Raw genomic sequence first — 25,544 nt, 5'->3', positions numbered from 1 at the left:
CTGGATCTTTTTGCAGACCCATTACAAAAGTAGTTTTGGGGTGTGACATGCCGGGCCTATAATGCATGTAACCTCTTGTTTGTAACCTCTTTTAACAATTCCCCTCACCCAAGTGTCTGTATTGGATTCCAGCCACCTTTCCCTGAACCACAGCAGATGAGACCTCAACATAAGCTCCCCTGAGTAGGCATCTTGAACATCATTCTTAACACTTATCAGTTGGTAGGGCCTGGGCAGTGTACCACCCTGGTCAGCTTGCACTTTCCCTGACCACTACAGGATGCTGGAACATGACCCCTTGATCCAGTTTGTCCCCTGCTTTTACCCCAGGAATGAAAGGAATAAAAATAAAGAAGAATAATCCCTTCAGACTTGACAGAAGTTTGGAATAAAACCTGGAGGATGTGCATGCTGCTACAATAATTAAGCACAATTTATAAGAGCTGTAATAGTAACATTGTGTACTGTACATTCCTTGTATTGCAAAAGTTCAATGAATATAAATAATGTACTGTACACATATACTCTTGTGTATATAATCAGTTTTATTGGTAAAAACTAAAGATAAGAATATTGGTCGCTATTTTTACAAGTTATTCATTACTTGAAAATAAAGTGTAAGAATTCCATAATAAATTACTATGAATGGGCACTGTGGTCCTTCATAAAGGTTAGATATATTATATTCATGTAAAACTAGCTGTTCTACTCGTTCTTCACACAGGAGTTTCTTATTTTCACGTTTGTACATATAAATGAGTGTTAATAATTTGGTAAATCAATAGAGATGTAAATTTGAGACTTGTTAATGTAAGGAAATATTAATCCATGGTTCTTGGCGTTACCCAAGAAGCACCTGTAGCAGATATGGTTAAAAGTGGCAGGGCCATTTTTGTAGTTAATTAAATCCTATACACTGTAGTTGCAATCCAAATTTTAATTCGATTGTCCATTTTGGTGTTATCATTCGCACAACACAAGCCACGCATCAGTAATGATGTCATCATGTCAACCCCCTTTTCATCCCCTTAGAAGAGGTTTTGTAAAATTCTATTTATGTAGTTTTCCTATTTCCCAGTGAGTGAGGGCTTTTGCATTTATATATATAGATATGCTACATGTGAACTCTGTGTACATGGTTTTGCCAATTTACAAACAGTATCATACTGTATGTGGCCTGTAATGACCCTTTTTCTGCACAAATGCACCTGATTGTGCACTTTGTTTTCCATGGGCCAGAGCAGGGTAATATTCAGCCCTGCGCTGTCCCCACCCAGAGCAAGTGAATTCTTGATGTCACAATGAGGCGGTAGGGCCAAAGGAACTAGGAAGAGCTGAGCACCCGGAGTATTTTATGGATAGTCCAGTCAGCTCTTTGGGCAGTAAATGTCATGCCTGAGGGTTGAGGCTGACCTGGGGAAGCCTCAGTCATAGGGGCTGATGTGTATGTGAACCTAGGTGGCAGTAAGGGATCCCTGGACATACAGGGTACCTTTAGCACAGACGCCCGAAGGCGTGACCAAGATGACACAGGTATAAAACTAAAGTTATTTATTGTGCACACAGTTCAATAATCACAACGTCAGTTAAGTGAAAGAACCAATGCTCAGCAAACAGAATTCACAGTGTAATTATAGCAGCACAGTTCCTCAGATATGGTAGAATCAAGTATGCTGTTTGGAGTAGTACAATATCAATATGGCACTGTCTTGGAAGACACTGAGATGGTATTGTCCATAGATGTTAATAGATAACCAATGTACTGATGAGATGAACTGATACTGACCAGAGGATGACAAACTGGAAGCTGGAGTCAATGGCAGAGCACCGATGTAGGCTAAGAGCTGGAGGACTGCTGAGGATGCTGGGTGAACTGGCACAGATGGTGATTACAGTGGAACTCAACAATGGTGACAGAGTTCAATGCTGAGACACAGATGATGACAGAGTTCGATGTTGTGACACTGATGGTGATCTGAAGGCAATGTAGGAACACCGCTGGTAACTGGAAACAATGTAGGGACACCGCTGGTGACTGGAAACGATGTAGGAACACAACTGGTGACTGGAAACGATGTTTGAACACCTCTGATAACTGGAGATGGTGAAGGACCACTGCTGATAACAGGAGGCAATGTGGAAACAGTGCAGGCAGCGCTGCAGGATGGAAACTGGTGCAGGCCTCTTTAAGTGGAGCAAGGTCACAGGAGCTGGAATACCTGGAGACAGCAAGCAGGAACAATCACAGAATGTAGAGACATCCAATACTGGGTTAGACAACCATAGCACTGACAACAGGAAGCCTTGGTTCAGGATACTTATACCTGCTGGGAAACAGGGATTGGCTGAGCAATCAGAGAGGATTCTGTGTATAGCGGATTAGCTGTGGATAGTCATGTGATTAACCCAAACATGGCTGCACCCATGTTTGGCTCTGGAGGGAAAAGTCTGTTTGTAAACAGCATGTGGAAGCTTGTAGTAATGGAGGCGGCGGCAGAGGTCGCAGAGAGCAGGAGACGCCATCTGCTAGGACAAAAGGGACATACTGGATAGCTGTAATGTCAGCGTCACCGGGATCACTGAGGAGTGACCGTGGAGATGCCGTGCAGCACGCTTCACGCAGATAGCACAGATAGAATCCAGGCTTGGAGCACAGGGACAGTCTCAGAAGGCACTTGGATGGTAAGTAAGTGTGTTTAGTTAGCTGGATCATGACAGCACCCCCCCCCCATTTAAGGGTGGCCCCAGGACACCCTTTAGGTTTATGGGGAAACCTGGCGTGGAAAGCCTGTACCAACCTTGGAGCATGGACATCAGAAGCATTCGTCCAGGATCCTTCTTCTGGCCCGTAACCTTTCCAATCGATCAGATATTGAAGATGACCATACCGAAACCATGAGTCCAGAATCTTTGCCACTTCATACTCAATGCCATGTTGAGTCTGGATCTTGGGTGCTTTGGAAGCACTGAATGAAACTGATTCAGGACTACAGGCTTGAGGAGAGAGATGAAGAATGTCCTGGGAACTTTTAAGAACGGAAGCAAATTAAGTTTGTAGGCAACAGGATTGAAGACTCGCTCAATTTGGAAAGGCCTGATATAACTGTCGCAGAGTGAGCTCTACAGCACATACTGATGTCGCTGGAAGTGGCTGGAATTCAGGGACTTTGGGATGGAACCCATAGTTGGCATGAAAAGGCGTGGATGAAGATTAAGAGTGATACTAGTTGTTGTGATAAAATTCAGCCCCCAAAGAAGATGAGCCCAGTCGTCTTGTGAAGAGGATACATAGATGCACAGAAATGCATCCAAGTCCTGATTCACCCTCTCAGTTTGCCCATTAATCTGGGGGTGATAAGCGGTGGAGAATTTTAACTTTACTTGAAGGGTTGCACACAGGCTTTGCCAGAATTTGGCCACAAATTGGACTCCTCTATCGGAGATTATCTCCTATGGCAGTCCATAAAGTCTAAATATTTCCTGTATAAAAACTTGAGCCAGCTTGGAAGCTAATGGAAGACTGATGAGAGGAATGAAATGTGCCATCTTAGTGAACCGGTCAACTACCGCCCAGATGGTATTGAATTTGTTACATTCTGGAAGATTGGTAATAAAGTCCATTGATAAATGGGTCCTTGGTGGATGGGGAATAGACAGAGGCATCAGTTGCCCGGCAGACGACTGGTGTGATACCTTATGCGAAGTGAGAAGAATGTGTCCAATGCAAGAGTTTCTTTCTGAGAGCCGGTTTCACAAAACCTTTCCCGGATTGAGGCGTGGAGTCCACTCCCATGGCTGAGAATGCCACTGGGTCAATTATGAGATTCTTACCAGTGGATTCAGACTCACTTTCTTGCTCCCAGGAGTGGAAAAGGGCATCAGCTTTATGATTTTGGGACCCTGGTAAAAACAAGAGTTTGAAATTGAACCTGGAAAAGAAGAGTGCCTATCTGGCCTGGTGAGGACTGAGACACTGCGCAGCTTTCAGGTACAGGAGGTTTTTATGGTTGGTCAAAATGGTGATAGTGTGGGAGGCACCCTCGAGTAAATATCTTGGTCGCCAATGGCGTAGTTGTGTTCCACAGGAGAGAACTTTTGGTAGAAATAGCCACAGGGATGGAGGTGGCCATCTGCGGCTCGCTGGTATAACACAGGACCTACTCAAATGGATGATGCATCCACCTCCAAGGTGAAAGGTAGGCTGGTGTCAGGTTGTTTCAGGACTGGAGTGGAGACAAATTTCTGCATTAGAAGATAAAAGGCTTGGGTAGCCTCTTCTGACCATTTGGAAGGATTGGCACCTTTCTGGGTGAGAGCCGTAATCAGCGCCACAGTGGTGGAGAAACGTTGATTGAATCTTCTGTAATAATTGGCAAAACCCAGGAATCTATGAACGCCTTTACAGTGATGTGGGTATTGGCCAATCTCGGATAGCCAGGAGTTTCTCTGGATCCATTTCCAGACCGTAGTCAGAAACGATATATCCTAGAAATGGAATGGGCTTGACTTCGAAAATGCACTTCTCTAATTTACAGTAGTGATGATTGGCGTTGCGATGGGACAGGACTTCCTTCACCCAGAAGCAATGTTCCTCTAGGTCATTAGCAAAGATGAGAATGTCATTGAGGTAAACAACATGAAGGTAGAGGATATCACGGAAGATTTAATTGACAAAGTGTTGAAACACAGCTGGAGCATTGCTGAGTCTGAAAGGCTTGACGAGGTACTCATAATGTCCGTCACGGGTGTTAAAAGTGGTCTTCCACTCGTCACCCTTTTGGATATGGGTGAGGTTGTACGCACCACTCAGATCCAACTTGGAGAAGATGGTGGCTCCACTGACACGGTCAAAAAGCTCAGTGATTAATGGTAACGGATACCAATTCTTCACTGTGATGTCGTTTAGTCCTCGGTAATCTATACATGGACACAGTCCGCCATCTTTCTTTTTTACAAAGAAAAAACCTGCGCCTGCAGGTGAAGAGGATGGCCAGATAAATCCCTTGGCAAGATTTTCTTTAATATAATCCTCCATAGCGTGAGTCTCAGGAAGCGACAGAGATTAGGTGCGCTCTCGAGGAGGAGTCTTCCCTGGAATGAGGTCGATTGGACAATCCCACTCTCTGTGAGGAGGAAGAATATCTGCAGAGAACTTACTGAATGAATCAGTGAACTCTTGGTATGGAAGAGGCGGAACATCAGGAGTCTTGGAAGTGGAACTTCGAGCTGGAAGGATTTTTTGAAGACAGGTTCCAAGACAAGAAGAACTCCATGCCAGGATCTGCATAGTCTTCCAGTCAATCTTGGGATTATGAAGACGAAGCTATGGGAGGCCCAAAACTATAGGATATGTAGGAATAACTAGAAAAGATAACAGTTCTGGGTGGAGAGCTCCTACCTTCAGACGGATAGGTAGAGTCTTATAGTTAACAGTAGCATCAGAAATCCTGCTGCCATCCACAGCAGTCAGGCATACAGAGAACAAAAGTCTATTGGTGGGTAGGGACCACCGCTTAACGAGTTCGGTAGTAACAAAGTTACTGGCCGCTCCAGAATACAGAAGAGCAATGAGATTCCTAAAGCGCTAAGACACTTGCATAGATACAGAAAGATTACAATCACAGGGTGATGGAGAGGAATTCATCACTCCTAGCCAGCCCTCTCCTTGACTGGCTAGGATCTGGAGTTTCCCTGATGCTTTGGACAGGCGTTAATGACATGGGACGGTGCAGCACAGTACAGACACAGGTGTTCGGATAGACGTCTTCTACGCTCTGCAGGTGACAGATGAGAACGGTTAATCTGCATGGGCTCATCCTTGGGAGGAGATGGTTGGCGTGGAGAAACAACTGCAGATGTTTTAGGAAGCGTAGACCTCCCATGCTCAACTGCCATTTTGCAGAATCGACGATCAACCTTCATGCAGAGAGATATGAGCTCATCCAATTTTTGAGGTTAGTCTCCTGTAGCAAGCTCATCTTTAATCCATTCAGATAACCCGTGCCAGAAAGCTGCATAGAGAGCGTCGTCATTCCAGGAGAGTTCAGACGCTAGAATTTGGAATTGCACCAAGTATTGGCCAACTGTTCGTGATCCCTGACCAAAGAAGGTCGGTAGAGGCAGACGTCACTCTCCAAGGCTCGTCAAATTTTGTGTATGAAGACAGAGGAGAGAGATAATGTAGGCTACCTTGGTACGATTCATTGGAAAGTTGCCAGGCTGTAGCTCGAAATGTATTTCACAATGGTTTAAGAACCCCCAACAGGCTTTAGGGGAGCCATCAAATTTAGCTGGTGTCAGCAAATGGAGTTGAGGTGCAGAAACGGGAATGGTGGGTGCGAATTCCACCTGGGGTACTGCTGGAGATACACTGGACGCCCCATGACCATGGAGGGTTGCTTGGATTCCATCCAGCCTGGTAGAGAGGTCCTGAAGACAGTGAATCACTTGACCCTCTGCAACCTCTTGTTGTTCTAGGTGACCTGTTGTACAGGGTTGGATGATTGGGCCTGTTCTCTCGCTGGATTCATTTGGTCAGTGCTAACTGTCACGTCTGAGGGTTAAGGCTGACCTGGGAAATCCTCAGGGGTAGGGGATGACATGTATGTGAACCTGGGTGGCAGTATGGGATTCCTGGACATACAGGGTACCCTCAGCACAGATGCCCGAAGGCGTGACCAAGACAACAGAGGTGTAAAAGTCAAGTTCTTTATTGTGCACACAGTTCAATCACAATCGCAGTTAGGTGAAAGAACCAATACTCAGCAATCAGAATTCACAGTGCTGTTTGGAGTAGTACGATATCAATATGGCACAGCCTTGGAAGAAACTGATATGGCATTGTCCATAGATATTACCAGCTAACCACTGTACTGACGAGATGAACTGATACTGACCAGAGGATGACACACTGGAAGCTGGAGTCGATGGCAGAGCACCGAGGTAGGCTAAGAGCTGGAGGACTGCAGAGGATGCTGGGTGAACTGGCACAGATGGTGATTACAGTGGAACTCAACGATAGTGACAGAGTTCAATGCTGAGACACAGATGATGACAGAGTTCGATGTTGTGACACCAATGGTGATCTGAAGGCAATGTAGGAACACCAGTGGTGACTGGAAACGATGTAGGAACACCACAGAGAACTGGAGACGGTGAAGGAACACTGCTGATAACAGGAGGCAATGTGGAAACATCACTGGAGTCAGGCAGCACTGCAGGATGGAAACTTGTGCAGGTCTCTTTAAGTGGAGCAAGGTCACAGGAGCTGGAATACCTGGAGACAGCAAGCAGGATTCTGGATTGTGGAGAGTCATGTGATAAACCCAAACATGGCTGCAGCCATGTTTGGCTCTGGAGGGAAAAGTGTGTTTGTAAACAGCATGTGGAAGCTTGTAGTAATGGCGGTGGCAGCAGAGGCTGCGATTGGCTGTGGAGAGTCATGTGATTAACCCAAACATGGCTGCACCCATGTTTGGCTCTGAAGGGAAAAGTCTGTTTGTAAACAGCATGTGAGAGCTTGTAGTAATGCTAGGAAAGGAGGGACATGCTGGATAGCTGTCATGTCAGCATTGCCGGGATCACTGAGGAGCGACCGTGGAGATGCAATGCAGTGTGCTGTACGCGGACAGGAATCCAGGCTTGGAGTGCAGGGACAGTCTCAGAAGGCACTTGGATGGTAAGTAAGTGTGTTTAGTTACTCGGATCATGACAGTAAAGTGGCATTCCACAGGGCTGTAACTAGGGTGGTATGGACAGTGTCTATGCACAGAGCGGAGGATGCCTGTGGGCGAAACCGGTCACCACCTCGTATTGTATTTGCACTGCAAAGAATAGTGCAGCACCAATTTAAATTTGCCACCACCCATGAGCCAATCGTGGCTCTCAAACCAGCAGGCAATATGCAGTGGGTCATATTTAAACTTGGCACCAGTTGTAAGCCAATCATGGCTCGCATACCTGCAGTCAATTAGACACAGCCGTCAGATGCCACCTAGCCGAGCCCTCAGTATGTGAAAACTGAAGATCTCTGGAGGCCGCAGAAGAGGTCAGAAGAAAAGGCTGATGGTCAGGATGGGCCCATGGCAAAAGAAAGATGAGATGAGGGGCACTACTGCTATTATGGACATAATGTGTAAGAGGCACTACTAATATGGGCATAATGTGTAAGGGTCACTACTACTATGTAGGCATAATGTGTAAGGGGCATTGCTACTGTGTACGCAAAACGTGTAATGGACACTTTTACTGTGTGTGCATATTGTGTATGGAGCACTACTGTGTGACATAATGTTTATAAAGTTTACTACTGTGCAGTATATTGTAAATGACAAACACTACTGTGCAGTGTATGTGAATATATACTTTTGTGTGGTCAATCTCCTTCCCCATTAAGTCACACCCCTTTATTTTGAAACACGCCGTAGGCATGCACTACCCCTGTTTAATATCTATAAGGGTGGGGGTGGGCGGGGGGTGCTTTTTCTGGCCCAGGGCACCAAAATGTCTAGTTATGGCTCTGCCATTCCATTCTTCTTGCAAACCAAATGCTGGTGTTACAGAGGAGTGAAGAAGCCCCAAAATAGGCCCTGTGTCCTGGGCATCATCACCATTCGCCAATCCCTACTTTCTGCCCTGCTGTATAAAGTGAAGATGTGCTTACGTTAGTGGGAGTGCACCTGAAAATATGCATGGTAGAAAAATTTTAAAAGATTTCTTCAACATCTGTACTGCAATTACTTGATAACCTACAGATGTAGCCACACTGCGGCTTAGTATACTGCCCATGCATTCCTTTGATTGTGCGTACTTAGACACACGAGAATCCTAGTCGTGGCTCCTGGATTGCCACAAATATGCCAAACTGCAGTATGGATCAGCATGGCTACATCTGTATTTAACAGATGAGCAGAGCCCTGCAGCGGCGGATTGGGAAGCCGGGACGCCGGACCAGATTCCGTTTGGCTGGTCCGGATGTCCCTCAGTGGAGACCGTCACCCCCCCATGCTGGCCGGCTGCCGCGAGCAGAGCTTAGCTCCGATCGCAGCAGCATTAACTTAAAAGTAATTTAAAGATGGCCGCCGGAGGAGCTGCTGCGCATGTGCAGCCACAGCAGCTCCCTCATAAACCTTTGTAGGGCCGGGCCGTCAGTCGGCACTGACGGCTCCGCCTCCGGGGCTGCATCCAGCCCAGAGTCAGCCTCCAGCCCCCAGCCCAGAGTCTGCCGTGCCTCCAGCCCTGAGGCTTCCTCTGGCCCCAGACAGTTTGTCTCCAAGCAGCAGCCAGGCAAGTGAAAGACACAGCAGCCTGGCTGTGTCCTATTTACATCAGGATGTGCTATATACATATATATATATATATATATATATATATATATATATATAAAATAGGATTTTAATTACCTGCCGGTAAATCCTTTTCTCGTAGTCCGTAGAGGATGCTGGGGTCCATTTTAGTACCATGGGGTATAGATGGTTCCGCAGGAGCCTTCAGCACGTTAAGACTTTTCAACAGTGTGAACTGGCTCCTCCCTCTATGCCCCTCCTCCAGACCTCAGTATAGGAACTGTGGCCGAAGAGACGGACATTCTCGAGAGAGGAATTACTATTAAACTTGTGGTGAGATTCACACCAGCTCACACCATCCATAAACAACATGTCGGCTAACATGGCCTTTAATATAAGTCATGCCAACCAGCATGCATAACGCAACAGCAACATCTGTTAACAACTGAACACATGAAACAATGTGCAAAAAGATAAACGTAATCTGCAGGAAAAATGAGCACTGGGCAAGCGCCCAGCATCCTCTACGGACTACGAGAAAAGGATTTACCGGCAGGTAAATAAAATCCTATTTTCTCTTTCGTCCTAGAGGATGCTGGGGTCCATTTTAGTACCATGGGGATATACCAAAGCTCCCAGTACGGGCGGGAAAGTGCTAATGTTCCTGCAGAACTAACTGACCAAATTGAAGGTCGTCAGCAGCCAAGGTGTCAAACTTATAAAACTTATCAAATGTGTATGCACCCAACCAAGTAGCAGCTCGGCAGATTTGCAAAGCCGAGACTCCCCGGGCAGCCGCCCAGGATGAACCCACTTTCCTTGTAGAGTGGGCTTTTATCGAAGTCGGTAACGGCAATCCTGCCGTGGAATGAGCGTGCTGAATGGTACCCCTGATCCAGTGCGCAATAGTCTGCTTAGAAGCAGGACCCCCAATCTTGTTGGGGTCATAGAGGACAAACAGAGATTCTGTTTTCCTTATCCAAGCCGTTCTTGCAACATAAGTCCTCAGCGCTCTGACGACATCCAAGGACCTTGAGACAGCTGAGGTGTCAAACTACTGGCACCACCACTGGTTGGTTGATATGAAAAGAAGACACAACCTTCAGAAGAAAGTGCTGACGTGTTCTCAGTTCAGCCCTATTTTCATGAAATATCAAATAAGGACTCTGTGACAGAGCTCCTAACTCAGACTGTGACAGAGCTCCTAACTCAGACACTCGTCTGCCTGAAGCCAAGGCCAACAGCATGACCACTTTTCAAGTGAGAACTTTAACTCCACCTCTTGCAGAGGCTCAAAACAGTCCGATTTAAGGAAACTGCAACACCACATTAAGATCCCATGGCGCCGCAGGAGGCACAAAGGAAAGTTGGATGCGCAGAACCCCTTTCACGAACGTCTGGACCTCAGGAAAGAGAAGTCAAGTGTTTCTGAAAGAAAACTAACAAGGCCGAAATCTGAACCTTGATAGATCCTAATCTCAATCTAGCATCCACACCTGCCTGTAGAAATAGGAGAAATCATCCTAATTGAAACTCCACCGCAGGAGACTTCTTGGTTACACACCAAGATACATATTTTCTCCAAATACGATGGTGATGTTTGGACGTTACCCCTTTACTGTCCAGAATAAGTGTGGGAATGACTTCATTGGATGTCTGCTCTGGATGTCCTGAGCCTTTTCCGCCAGTAGAAATACTCTCTGTATCTCGGTGTCCAGTATCATTCCCAAAAATGATAATCTCATTGTTGGTTCGAACTGCGATTTTGGAAAGTTGATGATCCAACCGTGCTGTTGGAGCACCTTCGGGGACAATGCTATGTTCTGGAGTAGCTTGTCCCTGGATCTCGCTTTTATGAGGAGATCATCCAATTATGGAATTATGTTGACTCCTTGTTTGCGAAGGAGAACCATCATCTCCGTCATCACCTTGGTGAATATTCTCTGAGCCATGCAGAGCCCGAACGGTAATGTCTGGAATTGGTAGTGACAATCCTGAACCGCAAACCTCAGGTATGCTTGATGTGGCGGGTAAATGGGGACATGTAAATAAGCATCCTTGATGTCCACTGACACCAGAAATTCCTTTTCTTCCAAGCTGGAAATCACCACTCTCAAGGATTCCATCTTGAATTTGAACCTTTTCAAATAAAGATTCAGAGATTTTAGGTTTAAAATCGGTCTGACCGAGCCATCCGGCTTCGGCACCACAAACAGGCTTGAATAAAAAACCTTGGTTTCTTTGTTAGGCAGGAACCAAGGCAATTATTTTGTCTTGACATAATTTGTGTATTGAGTTCAGGACATTTGTGCCGTCCTGAGCAGAAACTGGCAAGGCTGATTTAAAAAAAATCGGCATGGGGAAGGTCTTGAAATTCCAACCTGTAACCTTGGGATACTGTCTGTAATATCCAAGGATCCAGGTCTGAGTGAAGCCAGACCTGGCTGAAATATAATAGACGTGCCCCCACCCGATTGCTCTCCCGCAGAGGAGCCCCAGCGTCATGCTGTGGCTTTTGCAGAAGTAGTTGCTGACTTCTGCTCCTGGGAGCTTGACGGTGTTGTAGATTTTCTACCTTTTCCTCTCCCTTTTCCTGTGAAAAGGGGTACTCTTAGCCTTTTTGTAGTTTTAGGGCCGAAAGCACTGCACAGTATGAGAATGATATTTTTTTTTTAAAGCCGGTGTAGCTGCCGACGGCAGAAATGCTGACTTGCCAGATGTAGTAGTTGATATCATGGCATCTAGTTTCCAAAGAGGGCCTCACCATTGTAGGGGAGCACCCAATATTTCTTTTGGATTCAGCATCAGCATTCCATTGGCGGATCCAGAGCACCCTGCGGCTGAAATCGCCATAGTAGAGGCCTTTGAGCCCAGTAAGCTTATGTCCTTCATAGCCTCAACAAAGTAACCTGCAGAATCTTTGATATGACCTAGAATTTGTAGCATATCATCTTTATCGACCGTGTCAATATTAACAATTAAATTGTCTGCCCACTTTTCCACTGCGTTACCTACCCATGCAGAAGCAATCGCGGGCCTGAGTAACGTAGCAACATAGATGGACTTTAAAGTCATCTTTAATTTGCGGTCAGCAGGTTCTTTTAATGAAGCTGACCCTGGGGCAGGTAAAATTATTTTCTTTGACAACCTAGAGACTGAGGTGTCTATCATTGGGGGTGACTCCCACTTACGCCTATCCTCTTCAGGGAAAGGGTACGCTATCCTTAGATGGAGGAAAAGTCACCACCTGTTTTTTATTTAATTTAAAATAATCTTTTTCCTCAGATGGAGGTGTTGTGTCAGGAAATTTCCACACCTCTTTTATAGTGACTATCATACATTGAATGCTCTTAGCCAGTTGGGATCTACCCCCCTCAAATCTCCAGTGTCGACTTCAGTGTCGGAATCTGTGTCAGTGTCCCTTTGCATAATTTGGGTCAGAGACCTTTTCTGGGAACAGGAGGGGTCCCGAGTGGTTGACGTGGAGGAATCAGCAAACAGAGCATCCTCCACAGACTATCTTGCTTTGTCTGTTGTTCAGACTTAGAGAATTTACATATTACTCTGCAGCTTTCACACCCACACAGGCTCAGAACACTCTTGTGCCTCCAAAATGGTTTCCTCTGGGGAAGAACTTTCTCTAGACCTGTTACACACGTGTACAGTCACACCACTCACACACACAGAGGAGCTATTGGGGACAGATCTACCTAAAGTCTGTCAGAGAGACCCAGAGGGAATTGCAAGTCCACACCACGTGCCCTATATGTATTACATACAATGAATATACATATATACCAAAACAGCGCATTTTATCTAGGGATGAGCGGGTTCGGTTCCTCGGAATCCGAACCCGCCTGAACTTCATGTTTTTTTACACGGGGCCGAGCGACTCGGATCTTCCCGCCTTGCTCGGTTAACCCGAGCGCGCCCGAACGTCATCATCCCGCTGTCGGATTCTCGCGAGGCTCGGATTCTATCGCGAGACTCGGATTCTATATAAGGAGCCGCGCGTCGCTGCCATTTTCACACGTGCATTGAGATTCATAGGGAGAGGACGTGGCTGGCGTCCTCTCCGTTTATAGAGAAGAGAGTGAGACAGTAGAGAGAGACACAGTAGTAATTTTGGGGAGCATTAGGAGGAGTACTAGTTACTTGCTGAAGTGATAGATAGTGTGACTGTATATTATCTGACTTGTGGGGGAGACACTGACAGTGGGGAGCAGTTAGAGTCTGAGAGCAGGACTCAGGAGTACATATAACGTACAGTGCACACTTTTGCTGCCAGAGTGCCACACTGCCATTGTGACCACACTGACCACCAGTATAATATATATTGTGATTGTCTGCTTAGGAGTACTACTTGCAAGTTGCTGATAGTGTGACCAGTGACCTGACCACCAGTCACCACCAGTTTAATATATATATATATATATATATATATATATAATTGTATATAATATATATATAATATTGTATACCACCTACCCGTGTTTTTTTTTTTTCTTTCTTCTTTATACATACTACTATAGTAGCTCTTACTGTAGCAGTCTGCGGTGCTGCTGAGCTGACTGTGTCCAGTAGGTCCGTCATCAGTCATTACATAATAAATATATATACCTGTCCGGCTGCAGTACTAGTGATATTATATATATATATATATATATATATATATATTGATTTCATCTCATTATCATCCAGTCTATATTAGCAGCAGACACAGTACGGTAGTCCACGGCTGTAGCTACCTCTGTGTCGGCAGTCGCTCGTCCATCCATAATTGTATACCACCTACCCGTGGTTTTTTTTTTTCTTTCTTCTTTATACATACTACTATAGTAGCTTACTGTAGCAGTCTGCGGTGCTGCTGAGCTGACAGTGTCCAGCAGGTCCGTCATCAGTCATTACATAATAAATATATCTACCTGTCCGGCTGCAGTACTAGTGTGATATAATATATATTGATTTCATCTCATTATCATCCAGTCTATATTAGCAGCAGACACAGTACGGTAGTCCACGGCTGTAGCTACCTCTGTGTCGGCAGTCGCTCGTCCATCCATAATTGTATACCACCTACCCGTGGTTTTTTTTTTTTTTTTCTTCTTTATACATACTACTATAGTAGCTTACTGTAGCAGTCTGCGGTGCTGCTGAGCTGACAGTGTCCAGCAGGTCCGTCATCAGTCATTACATAATAAATATATATACCTGTCCGGCTGCAGTACTAGTGATATTATATATATATATATTGATTTCATCTCATTATCATCCAGTCTATATTAGCAGCAGACACAGTACGGTAGTCCACGGCTGTAGCTACCTCTGTGTCGGCAGTCGCTCGTCCATCCATAATTGTATACCACCTACCCGTGTTTTTTTTCTTTTTCTTTCTTCTTTATACATACTACTATAGTAGCTTACTGTAGCAGTCTGCGGTGCTGCTGAGCTGACAGTGTCCAGCAGGTCCGTCATCAGTCATTACATAATAAATATATCTACCTGTCCGGCTGCAGTACTAGTGTGATATAATATATATTGATTTCATCTCATTATCATCCAGTCTATATTAGCAGCAGACACAGTACGGTAGTCCACGGCTGTAGCTACCTCTGTGTCGGCAGTCGCTCGTCCATCCATAATTGTATACCACCTACCCGTGGTTTTTTTTTTTTCTTTCTTCTTTATACATACTACTATAGTAGCTTACTGTAGCAGTCTGCGGTGCTGCTGAGCTGACAGTGTCCAGCAGGTCCGTCATCAGTCATTACATAATAAATATATCTACCTGTCCGGCTGCAGTACTAGTGTGATATAATATATATTGATTTCATCTCATTATCATCCAGTCTATATTAGCAGCAGACACAGTACGGTAGTCCACGGCTGTAGCTACCTCTGTGTCGGCAGTCGCTCGTCCATCCATAATTGTATACCACCTACCCGTGGTTTTTTTTTTCTTTCTTCTTTATACATACTACTATAGTAGCTTACTGTAGCAGTCTGCGGTGCTGCTGAGCTGACAGTGTCCAGCAGGTCCGTCATCAGTCATTACATAATAAATATATATACCTGTCCGGCTGCAGTACTAGTGATATTATATATATATATATATATATATATATATTAATTTCATCTCCTTATCATCCAGTCTATATAGCAGCAGACACAGTACGGTAGTCCACGGCTGTAGCTACCTCTGTGTCGGCAGTCGCTCGTCCATCCATAAGTATACTAGTATCCATCCATCTCCATTGTTTACCTGAGGTGCCTTTTAGTTGTGCCTATTAAAATATGGAGAACAAAAATGTTGAGGTTCCAAAATTAGGGAAAGATCAAGATCCACTTCCACCTCGTGCTGAAGCTGCTGCCACTAGTCATGGCCGAGACGATGAAATGCCAGCAACGTCATCTGCCAAGGCCGATGCCCAATGTCATAGTACAGAGCATGTAAAATCCAAAACACCAAATATCAGTAAAAAAAGGACTCCAAAATCTAAAATAAAATTGTCGGAGGAGAAGCGTAAACTTGCCAATATGCCATTTACCACACGGAGTGGCAAGGAACGGCTGAGGCCCTGGCCTATGTTCATGGCTAGTGGTTCAGCTTCACATGAGGATGGAAGCACTCAGCCTCTCGCTAGAAAACTGAAAAGACTCAAGCTGGCAAAAGCACCGCAAAGAACTGTGCGTTCTTCGAAATCCCAAATCCACAAGGAGAGTCCAATTGTGTCGGTTGCGATGCCTGACCTTCCCAACACTGGACGTGAAGAGCATGCGCCTTCCACCATTTGCACGCCCCCTGCAAGTGCTGGAAGGAGCACCCGCTGTCCAGTTCCTGATAGTCAGATTGAAGATGTCAGTGTTGAAGTACACCAGGATGAGGAGGATATGGGTGTTGCTGGCGCTGGGGAGGAAATTGACAAGGAGGATTCTGATGGTGAGGTGGTTTGTTTAAGTCAGTCACCCGGGGAGACACCTGTTGTCCGTGGGAGGAATAGGGCCGTTGACATGCCTGGTGAAAATACCAAAAAAATCAGCTCTTCGGTGTGGAAGTATTTCACCAGAAATGCGGACAACATTTGTCAAGCCGTGTGTTGCCTTTGTCAAGCTGTAATAAGTAGGGGTAAGGACGTTAACCACCTCAGAACATCCTCCCTTATACGTCACCTGCAGTGCATTCATAATAAGTCAGTGACAAGTTCAAAAACTTTGGGCGACAGCGGAAGCAGTCCACTGACCAGTAAATCCCTTCCTCTTGTAACCAAGCTCACGCAAACCACCCCACCAACTCCCTCAGTGTCAATTTCCTCCTTCCCCAGGAATGCCAATAGTCCTGCATGCCATGTCACTGGCAATTCTGACGAGTCCTCTCCTGCCTGGGATTCCTCCGATGCATCCTTGCGTGTAACGCCTACTGCTGCTGGCGCTGCTGTTGTTGCTGCTGGGAGTCGATGGTCATCCCAGAGGGGAAGTCGTAAGCCCACTTTTACTACTTCCACCAAGCAATTGACTGTCCAACAGTCCTTTGCGAGGAAGATGAAATATCACAGCAGTCATCCTGTTGCAAAGCGGATAACTGAGGCCTTGACAACTATGTTGGTGTTAGACGTGCGTCCGGTATCCGCCGTTAGTTCACAGGGAACTAGACAATTTCTTGAGGCAGTGTGCCCCCGTTACCAAATACCATCTAGGTTCCACTTCTCTAGGCAGGCGATACCGAGAATGTACACGGACGTCAGAAAAAGACTCACCAGTGTCCTAAAAAATGCAGTTGTACCCAATGTCCACTTAACCACGGACATGTGGACAAGTGGAGCAGGGCAGGGTCAGGACTATATGACTGTGACAGCCCACTGGGTAGATGTATGGACTCCCGCCGCAAGAACAGCAGCGGCGGCACCAGTAGCAGCATCTCGCAAACGCCAACTCTTTCCTAGGCAGGCTACGCTTTGTATCACCGGTTTCCAGAATACGCACACAGCTGAAAACCTCTTACGGCAACTGAGGAAGATCATCGCGGAATGGCTTACCCCAATTGGACTCTCCTGTGGATTTGTGGCATCGGACAACGCCAGCAATATTGTGTGTGCATTAAATATGGGCAAATTCCAGCACGTCCCATGTTTTGCACATACCTTGAATTTGGTGGTGCAGAATTTTTTAAAAAACGACAGGGGCGTGCAAGAGATGCTGTCGGTGGCCAGAAGAATTGCGGGACACTTTCGGCGTACAGGCACCACGTACAGAAGACTGGAGCACCACCAAAAACGCCTGAACCTGCCCTGCCATCATCTGAAGCAAGAAGTGGTAACGAGGTGGAATTCAACCCTCTATATGCTTCAGAGGTTGGAGGAGCAGCAAAAGGCCATTCAAGCCTATACAATTGAGCACGATATAGGAGGTGGAATGTACCTGTCTCAAGCGCAGTGGAGAATGATTTCAACGTTGTGCAAGGTTCTGCAACCTTTTGTACTTGCCACACGTGAAGTCAGTTCAGACACTGCCAGCCTGAGTCAGGTCATTCCCCTCATCAGGCTTTTGCAGAAGAAGCTGGAGGCATTGAAGGAGGAGCTAAAAGGGAGCGATTCCGCTAGGCATGTGGGACTTGTGGATGGAGCCCTTAATTCGCTTAACAAGGATTCACGGGTGGTCAATCTGTTGAAATCAGAGCACTACATTTTGGCCACCGTGCTCGATCCTAGATTTAAAACCTACCTTGGATCTCTCTTTCCGGCAGACACAAGTCTGCTGGGGTTCAAAGACCTGCTGGTGACAAAATTGTCAAGTCAAGCGGAACGCGACCTGTCAACATCTCCTCCTTCACATTCTCCCGCAACTGGGGGTGCGAGGAAAAGGCTCAGAATTCCGAGCCCACCCGCTGGCGGTGATGCAGGGCAGTCTGGAGCGACTGCTGATGCTGACATCTGGTCCGGACTGAAGGACCTGACAACGATTACGGACATGTCGTCTACTGTCACTGCATATGATTCTCTCACCATTGAAAGAATGGTGGAGGATTATATGAGTGACCGCATCCAAGTAGGCACGTCAGACAGTCCGTACTTATACTGGCAGGAAAAAGAGGCAATTTGGAGGCCCTTGCACAAACTGGCTTTATTCTACCTAAGTTGCCCTCCCACAAGTGTGTACTCCGAAAGAGTGTTTAGTGCCGCCGCTCACCTTGTCAGCAATCTGCGTACGAGGTTACTTCCAGAAAATGTGGAGAAGATGATGTTCATTAAAATGAATTATAATCAATTCCTCCGTGGAGACATTGACCAGCAGCAATTGCCTCCACAAAGTACACAGGGAGCTGAGATGGTGGATTCCAGTGGGGACGAATTGATAATCTGTGAGGAGCGGGATGTACACGGTGATATATCGGAGGATGATGATGAGGTGGACATCTTGCCTCTGTAGAGCCAGTTTGTGCAAGGAGAGATTAATTGCTTCTTTTTCGGTGGGGGTCCAAACCAACCCGTCATTTCAGTCACAGTCGTGTGGCAGACCCTGTCACTGAAATGATGGGTTGGTTAAAGTGTGCATGTCCTGTTTATACAACATAAGGGTGGGTGGGAGGGCCCAAGGACAATTCCATCTTGCACCTCTTTTTTCTTTCATTTTTATTTGCGTCATGTGCTGTTTGGGGAGTGTTTTTTGGAAGGGCCATCCTGCGTGACACTGCAGTGCCACTCCTAGATGGGCCAGGTGTTTGTGTCGGCCACTAGGGTCGCTTATCTAACTCACACAGCTACCTCATTGCGCCTCTTTTTTTCTTCTTTGCGTCATGTGCTGTTTGGGGAGTGTTTTTTGGAAGGGCCATCCTGCGTGACACTGCAGTGCCACTCCTAGATGGGCCAGGTGTTTGTGTCGGCCACTAGGGTCGCTTATCTTACTCACACAGCTACCTCATTGCGCCTCTTTTTTTCTTCTTTGCGTCATGTGCTGTTTGGGGAGTGTTTTTTGGAAGGGCCATCCTGCGTGACACTGCAGTGCCACTCCTAGATGGGCCAGGTGTTTCTGTCGGCCACTAGGGTCGCTTAGCTTAGTCATCCAGCGACCTCGGTGCAAATTTTAGGACTAAAAATAATATTGTGAGGTGTGAGGTATTCAGAATAGACTGAAAATGAGTGGAAATTATGGTTTTTGAGGTTAATAATACTTTGGGATCAAAATGACCCCCAAATTCTATGATTTAAGCTGTTTTTTAGGGTTTTTTGAAAAAAACACCCGAATCCAAAACACACCCGAATCCAACAAAAAAAATTCGGTGAGGTTTTGCCAAAACGCGGTCGAACCCAAAACACGGCCGCGGAACCGAACCCAAAACCAAAACACAAAACCCGAAAAATTTCAAGTGCACATCCCTAATTTTATCCAATGTGAAGCCCGCAGACTTCAATAAATTATGTGCTCCCCTCCCCTTCTATTACACCCTGGTACTTGTATCAGCGATGTGTGAGGAGAAGCAGCTTGTAGGATCAGCGCTCCGGCGTCCCTGTGAGGAGAAAATGGCACCAAATGAGTGTTACAAGCAATTCTGAGGTGAAGCCCCGCCTCCTGTAATGGCGCGGTTCAGCCACAGTAATATTTATACTGGCGGGGTTAGTGTACATCAGCGGCTCACATGTATGTACCTTTTGTCAGTGAGAGCAAGGACTTATCATGTCCCTCAGACCCCCCCCCCCCCCACGCGCCCTGAACCCTGTGCTGAGAGACATGTTGCTGCGCAGTGTCCCGCGCTGCGCTGGTACCTTTATGCCGCAATGATGACCGGTGGGCCCCTCTCTGCAGATCTCCGGTTAATACTCACCAGCTTTCTGACTTCTGGCTCTGTTAGGGGGTGGCGGCAGTGCTGTGGGAGTGAGTAGCAGCCAGGCAAGGGCTGTGTTCAGTACCCTTCAGGAGCTAATGGGTTCCTATCAGCGGAAGAGGAGCCATTAAACTAACTGAGAAGTTGGTTCCTACTTCCCCCCCTAAGTCCCACGAAGAAAGGGAAGCTGTTGCCAGCAGGATCCCTGTAAAATAAAAAACCTAACAACCTTTTTCAGTCAAACTCAGTAGAGCTTCACTGATGTGCAGCCAGTCTCCTAGGCACATTTTCTAAACTTAGGTCTGGAGAAGGGGCATAGAGGGAGGAGCCAGTTCACACTGTTGAAAAGTTTTAAAGTGCCAAAGGCTCCTGCGGAACCGTCTATACACCATGGTACTAACATGGACCCCAGCATCCTCTAGGACGTAAGAAATATATATATATATATATATATATATACACATACTGTATACTGTATGTATATACTGTATATGTGTGAATATATATATATATATATATATATGTATAGAAAGCCAGCATAAAGGGGCACTCACCAGAATTTTGCACTTAAAAAAGCATTGATTTTAATTCATACTTATCAAGGTGATATCTTAAAAAAGTTATTCAATCGACATTTCGATCCCTCCGGATCATCATCAGGAAATGCAACAAGCACAGCGTATACATCGTATTACATCTGTTCATATGTACCAGTGTCAATATGTACCTTGACACTGGTACATATGAACAGATGTAATTCGCTGTATACGCTGTGCTTGTTGCATTTCCTGATGATGATCCGGAGGGATCGAAATGTCGATTGAATAACTTTTTTAAGATATCACCTTGATAAGTATGAATTAAAATCAATGCTTTTTTAAGTGCAAAATTCTGGTGAGTACCCCTTTATGCTGGCTTTCTATATGTGGATGTCTGGACTCAAACCCTGGACTTCTTGGGAGTCACCCCAGTTGATGTCTTGCACTTTCTGTACGAGTGCAATCACATATGGATTTATATATATATATATATATATATATATATATATACACTGTATATATGTTATATATATATATTTATTTATTTTATAGGCTATTTGTTAGTGGCAGCACTCACCAGACTTAAGGGCCCTAAACATTAGCGATCCTCCGCCGAGCTGCCTGACAGCGGATACGGCCGACAGGGGAGGGGCAGTGACGGGGGAGTGAAGTTTCTTCACTCCCCCCATAACCCGGCTCCATAGCAGTGTAGGCAAATATGGACGAGATCATCCATATTGGCTTGCATGCAAAGGCGACGGGGCACCAGCGATGAACGAGCGCGGGGCCGTGCATCGTTCATCGCTGGTGCCTCCACACTCAAAGATATGAACGGTATCTCATTCATTAATGAACGAGATCGTTCATATCTTTGAATATTGTCGCCCAGTGTGTAGGGCTTATTACACTGCTCTGCTGCAGTTTTATATATATATATATATATATATACTGGGACGCTGTGTGCCGTAATGTGTAAAAAGGGGACTCTGTCTGCCGTAATGTGTAAAAAAGGGGACGCTGTCTGCTGTAATGTGTGAAAAGGGGGACTGTCTGCCGTAGTGTGTAAAAAAGGGGATGCTGTCTGCCGTAATGTGTAAAAAGGGGACGCTGTCTGCCGTAATGTGTAAAAAGGGGACTCTGTCTGCCGTAATGTGTAAAAAAGGGGACACTGTCTGCTGTAATGTGTAAAAAGGGGATGCTATCTGCCGTAATGTGTAAAAAGGGGGACTGTCTGCCGTAATGTGTAAAAAGGGGGACGCTGTCTGCCGTAATGTGTAAAAAGGGGACTCTGTCTGCCGTAATGTATAAAAAAGGGGACTCTGTCCGCCGTAATGTGTAAAAAAGGCGACGCTGTCTGACGTAATGTGTAAAAAGGGGACGCTGTCTGCCATAATGTGTAAAAAGGGGACTCTGTCTGCCGTAATGTGTAAAAGGGGCTCGACCTGGTGTAATGTGTGTAAGTGGCGCTACTGTGCAGCGTAATTTGAATAATGGAGACTACTGTGCCCCGTAGTATGAGTTTGTATTATTTTGTGGCCATGCCCCTTCCCCGTGAAACCCCACCCCTATATAATTTTTGCGCGCCTATGGCAAGCACTGCCCCAATCTTGCATGGGGGGGGCGCCAATGCCATTTCTTGCACACAGCGCTAAATTGCCTATTTACGGCACTGGTGCAATGTGTATAATGTGCTCTGCCTTTCGCAAAATGTATAATGTGCTTTACCTGGTGCAATGTGTATAATGTGCTCTGCCTGGAGCAAAGTGTATACCATGCTCTACCTGGCGCAAAGTGTAGAATGTGCTCTATCTGGCGGAATATGTATAACGTGCTCAAACTGGCACAGTGTGTATAGGAGGTTCTACCTGGTGCACTGTGTATAAATGGCACTACTGTGTGGTGTAATGTGAATTGCCACTATTATGTGGCCATGCCCGTTTCCCACTAAGCCACACCCCTAAAATTTTGCAACGCGCCTAAGGCACGCATTTTACATGCATTCATGTATGCTGGCCTTCTGAGCAGTAATTCCTCCCACTTGACAGACTACACCCCCTCAACAGTCCGCCACCCCTATTAGGGCTGCTTCAATAAATTTCCCCCGCTGGTATTTGATCAGGAGCCCTGTCATGAAATCACAGAACTAGAATACAGTGTGTTCTATCACATGATAGTAAGGTTAAATTAATTCATATTTTATGTTTTAATGTTTATCATTTCAGATTAGTACTGTCTTTACTTATTATTTCATTGTGTTTTTATTTAGTGTTTGTAACCCTACAGTTTTATATCCCTTTTGTTTGCTATGTATATGGTTTTGTACAGCAGAATCTATTGTTTTCAATATTTTGTTTCTCTAACAGCACCGCATCACCATAATGACATTTATTTATATTTTATCTCTTAGGGAGACCTGCTACTGTTAAACCTGATGTATTATTTGTTACTACCGAGGAAACTGAAGTTCCAACAGGTAAGTGATTGTACACATTTTATTCCATTTGTATAAATAATTATAGTGGTGACTTTGTTACCTTCAATGTCATTATTATACTACCTCAACGGGAGAACATAGGAGCCTATTTCACCTTGGTAAGTCATTGGGTTTGTGCCATACCACCATATACCTCAACAGTATGCAGATTACGAGCAATTTAGTATTCCAGGGACCCCTTGTGCAGGATTACTCTTCCTAAATGGCAGGGCTGACGTGACAGAAGTAGTAAATGCCCTGGCCCGTGTCGGTTGGAGGGGCCCTGTGGAATTCTGTGCCTGCAATGTTAAACATTAAAGGTGGAGGAATGGTCATGTCTCCTGGATTTTTGCCACACCCTTTCAGTACCCAGGCTAGCCAGTATGTCCAGCAATATGAGCATGCTATCTAAAAACTCATGCGCATTTGCTTTGCAGGTCCCCCATTTGCGGGTATAGGGTAACGTTATCTCAAGATGCTTGACATATTGTCACCCACCACAATCCCAATAGTAGGCTATGTGGATGAGGTAACCAATAAAAATAGAGGGACTGCAGGAGAAATTTGTGATTTCTTAACAGGAAGGATCAGTCATAATCCATACCTTCGGCAAAAAAAGGAGATATCACTGCTTCATAAATAGAGCCCTTATATGCTTGAGTTAGATTTGTTTTAATGTAAAATAATTTTTTGCAGTTAAGCTATACACAACAATAATTTTCACTATTTTTGATCTATTTAATGATTATACTCTTTCTAAATCTTTCTAATATTAGTAGAACTATAACAATATTACATTACATACTTTATTATTATATTCCACTTGTATTGTAGCCACTAATGAGTGCTAGAAAGCTGATTACATGCTGTAGGCCTGATTCTGCATTGGACGCATCAGTGACTGTATAGCCATGGCAGGCTACTTACTAGCTTATGCTAATGCAAGAGTCCGACCACATAACCTGAACATTTATGTGTCTGTATGTGAAATATGGTCATGCCCACTGTCTTCCATCTGTAGTCACTATAGTCATTATTAGTATCTGGACATGTGCCCACTCTGTGTTGTGTGCAAAAGATCAATATGATCATCCATCTCCACGCTGCTGAAGTTGTATTACACGCCCACAACACTTTCATGACCCTTCCACTAGACGGAACAGTTCCGTGCTCCGAATAGTCACCACAGAGTTACCGCCCATTTCATGGACAAAGTGGTCATATCAAGCTTCCCGCATTTGCAGTCTCTATCCCTGTCAGAGGCGTAACTCTGGGAGGCAATGGAGTCGGCTGCCGCCGGGCTCCTGTCCTGAAGGGGGCACCACTCCTCAGGGATGTTGGGGACTGGAGTCCCAGCAGGCATTTGTAGCCATGGAGAGATAGAGACACTGACATACCTTAGTCGTGCAAGCTGTCTCACTCTTCTGTGCACATCTGCCCCCTTCCCCCGGCAAGTACTAGAGTCACCTGCTGCTTGCCGTTGGCTGCCGCTGTGCAGGGAGGATGGGAGTCTCTGCTGGTGGTTTCTAGCTCCTAAGTCTCCTCTATGTGTTCTGCTGCTGCCTGTCCCTCCTCGGACCCTGCCCATCGAAGACACCCTTACGGCTCCCATCACAGACCCCGAAGTACAGGCTGGGTGTTACTGTGTGTGTGTGGGGAGGGGGTCTGTTTCAGACATAGGCTGCATGTTACTGTGTGTGTGTGTTTGTGTATCTCTATCTTTCTAAGGGGGGCACCAACATTTATCTTGCCTCCGGGCACCTGCAACGAACTTACGCCACTGATCCCTGTGCATATGCCTGATTCGCCATATGTGCAGTTGCCAGTTTCTTGCTACGGCATACTGTATATGCAGCATCCATAAGATGTGTCTTATAACCTGACTTAGAATCAGGGCCTGTAACTGGGCAGTTTTCTGATACTGAAATTCTATTCTAAGCATAAATGTATTGTTTTTTTCAACATCAATAATTTTTTTTTCGATTGAAGGGGGTACAGAAAGAAAAGGGGTGAAATTGGTACATAAGTAATAAAAGAGGAGGGGGTACAAGGAAAGGGGAAATATATGGTACAATGATTTTTTTTTTTCTTAATTAAATTGCATATGTAACACAAATGTACAATGCCAAGCCATGACAAGAGTTTATATGTTTTACTCTGGGGCTAGTGGCATAGTTGTAGGGATGGCAGTGATATAGTAGATAATCCAATATGGCCCACAGGGCTGCCATCAGAAATTGTGGGGACCAGGACTGTCAAAATAGTTAGTCCTCCCCCATTGTCTGAAACAGTGAGTTCAACTGTTTTTGTGCAGACATTAAAAGTGCTCTGCTGAAGTTTCAAAATGCTCAATAGGCACAACTCACTCTCTGCAGACTGCAGCCTGAGCCCTGCACACACACTACACACTACTGTCCCAGTCCCAGGACCCC

The 25,544-nt window shown here is 45.6% G+C and overlaps 1 protein-coding gene across 1 annotated transcript in view; it reads left to right on the top strand.

Moving 5' to 3' along the window:
* Positions 1–25,544, top strand: part of VSIG4 (V-set and immunoglobulin domain containing 4) — a 279,878-nt gene that overhangs the window by 154,689 nt on the left and 99,645 nt on the right. The window contains exon 3 of the mRNA XM_063935615.1: positions 23,047–23,112. Coding sequence (XP_063791685.1) covers positions 23,047–23,112 — 66 coding nt within the window. The remainder of the gene's footprint in view (positions 1–23,046; positions 23,113–25,544) is intronic.

This window comes from Pseudophryne corroboree, chromosome 8, assembly GCF_028390025.1.
Source record: "Pseudophryne corroboree isolate aPseCor3 chromosome 8, aPseCor3.hap2, whole genome shotgun sequence".
Taxonomy (NCBI): Eukaryota; Metazoa; Chordata; class Amphibia; order Anura; family Myobatrachidae; genus Pseudophryne; species Pseudophryne corroboree.
This window is presented reverse-complemented; position numbering and strand designations above follow the sequence as displayed.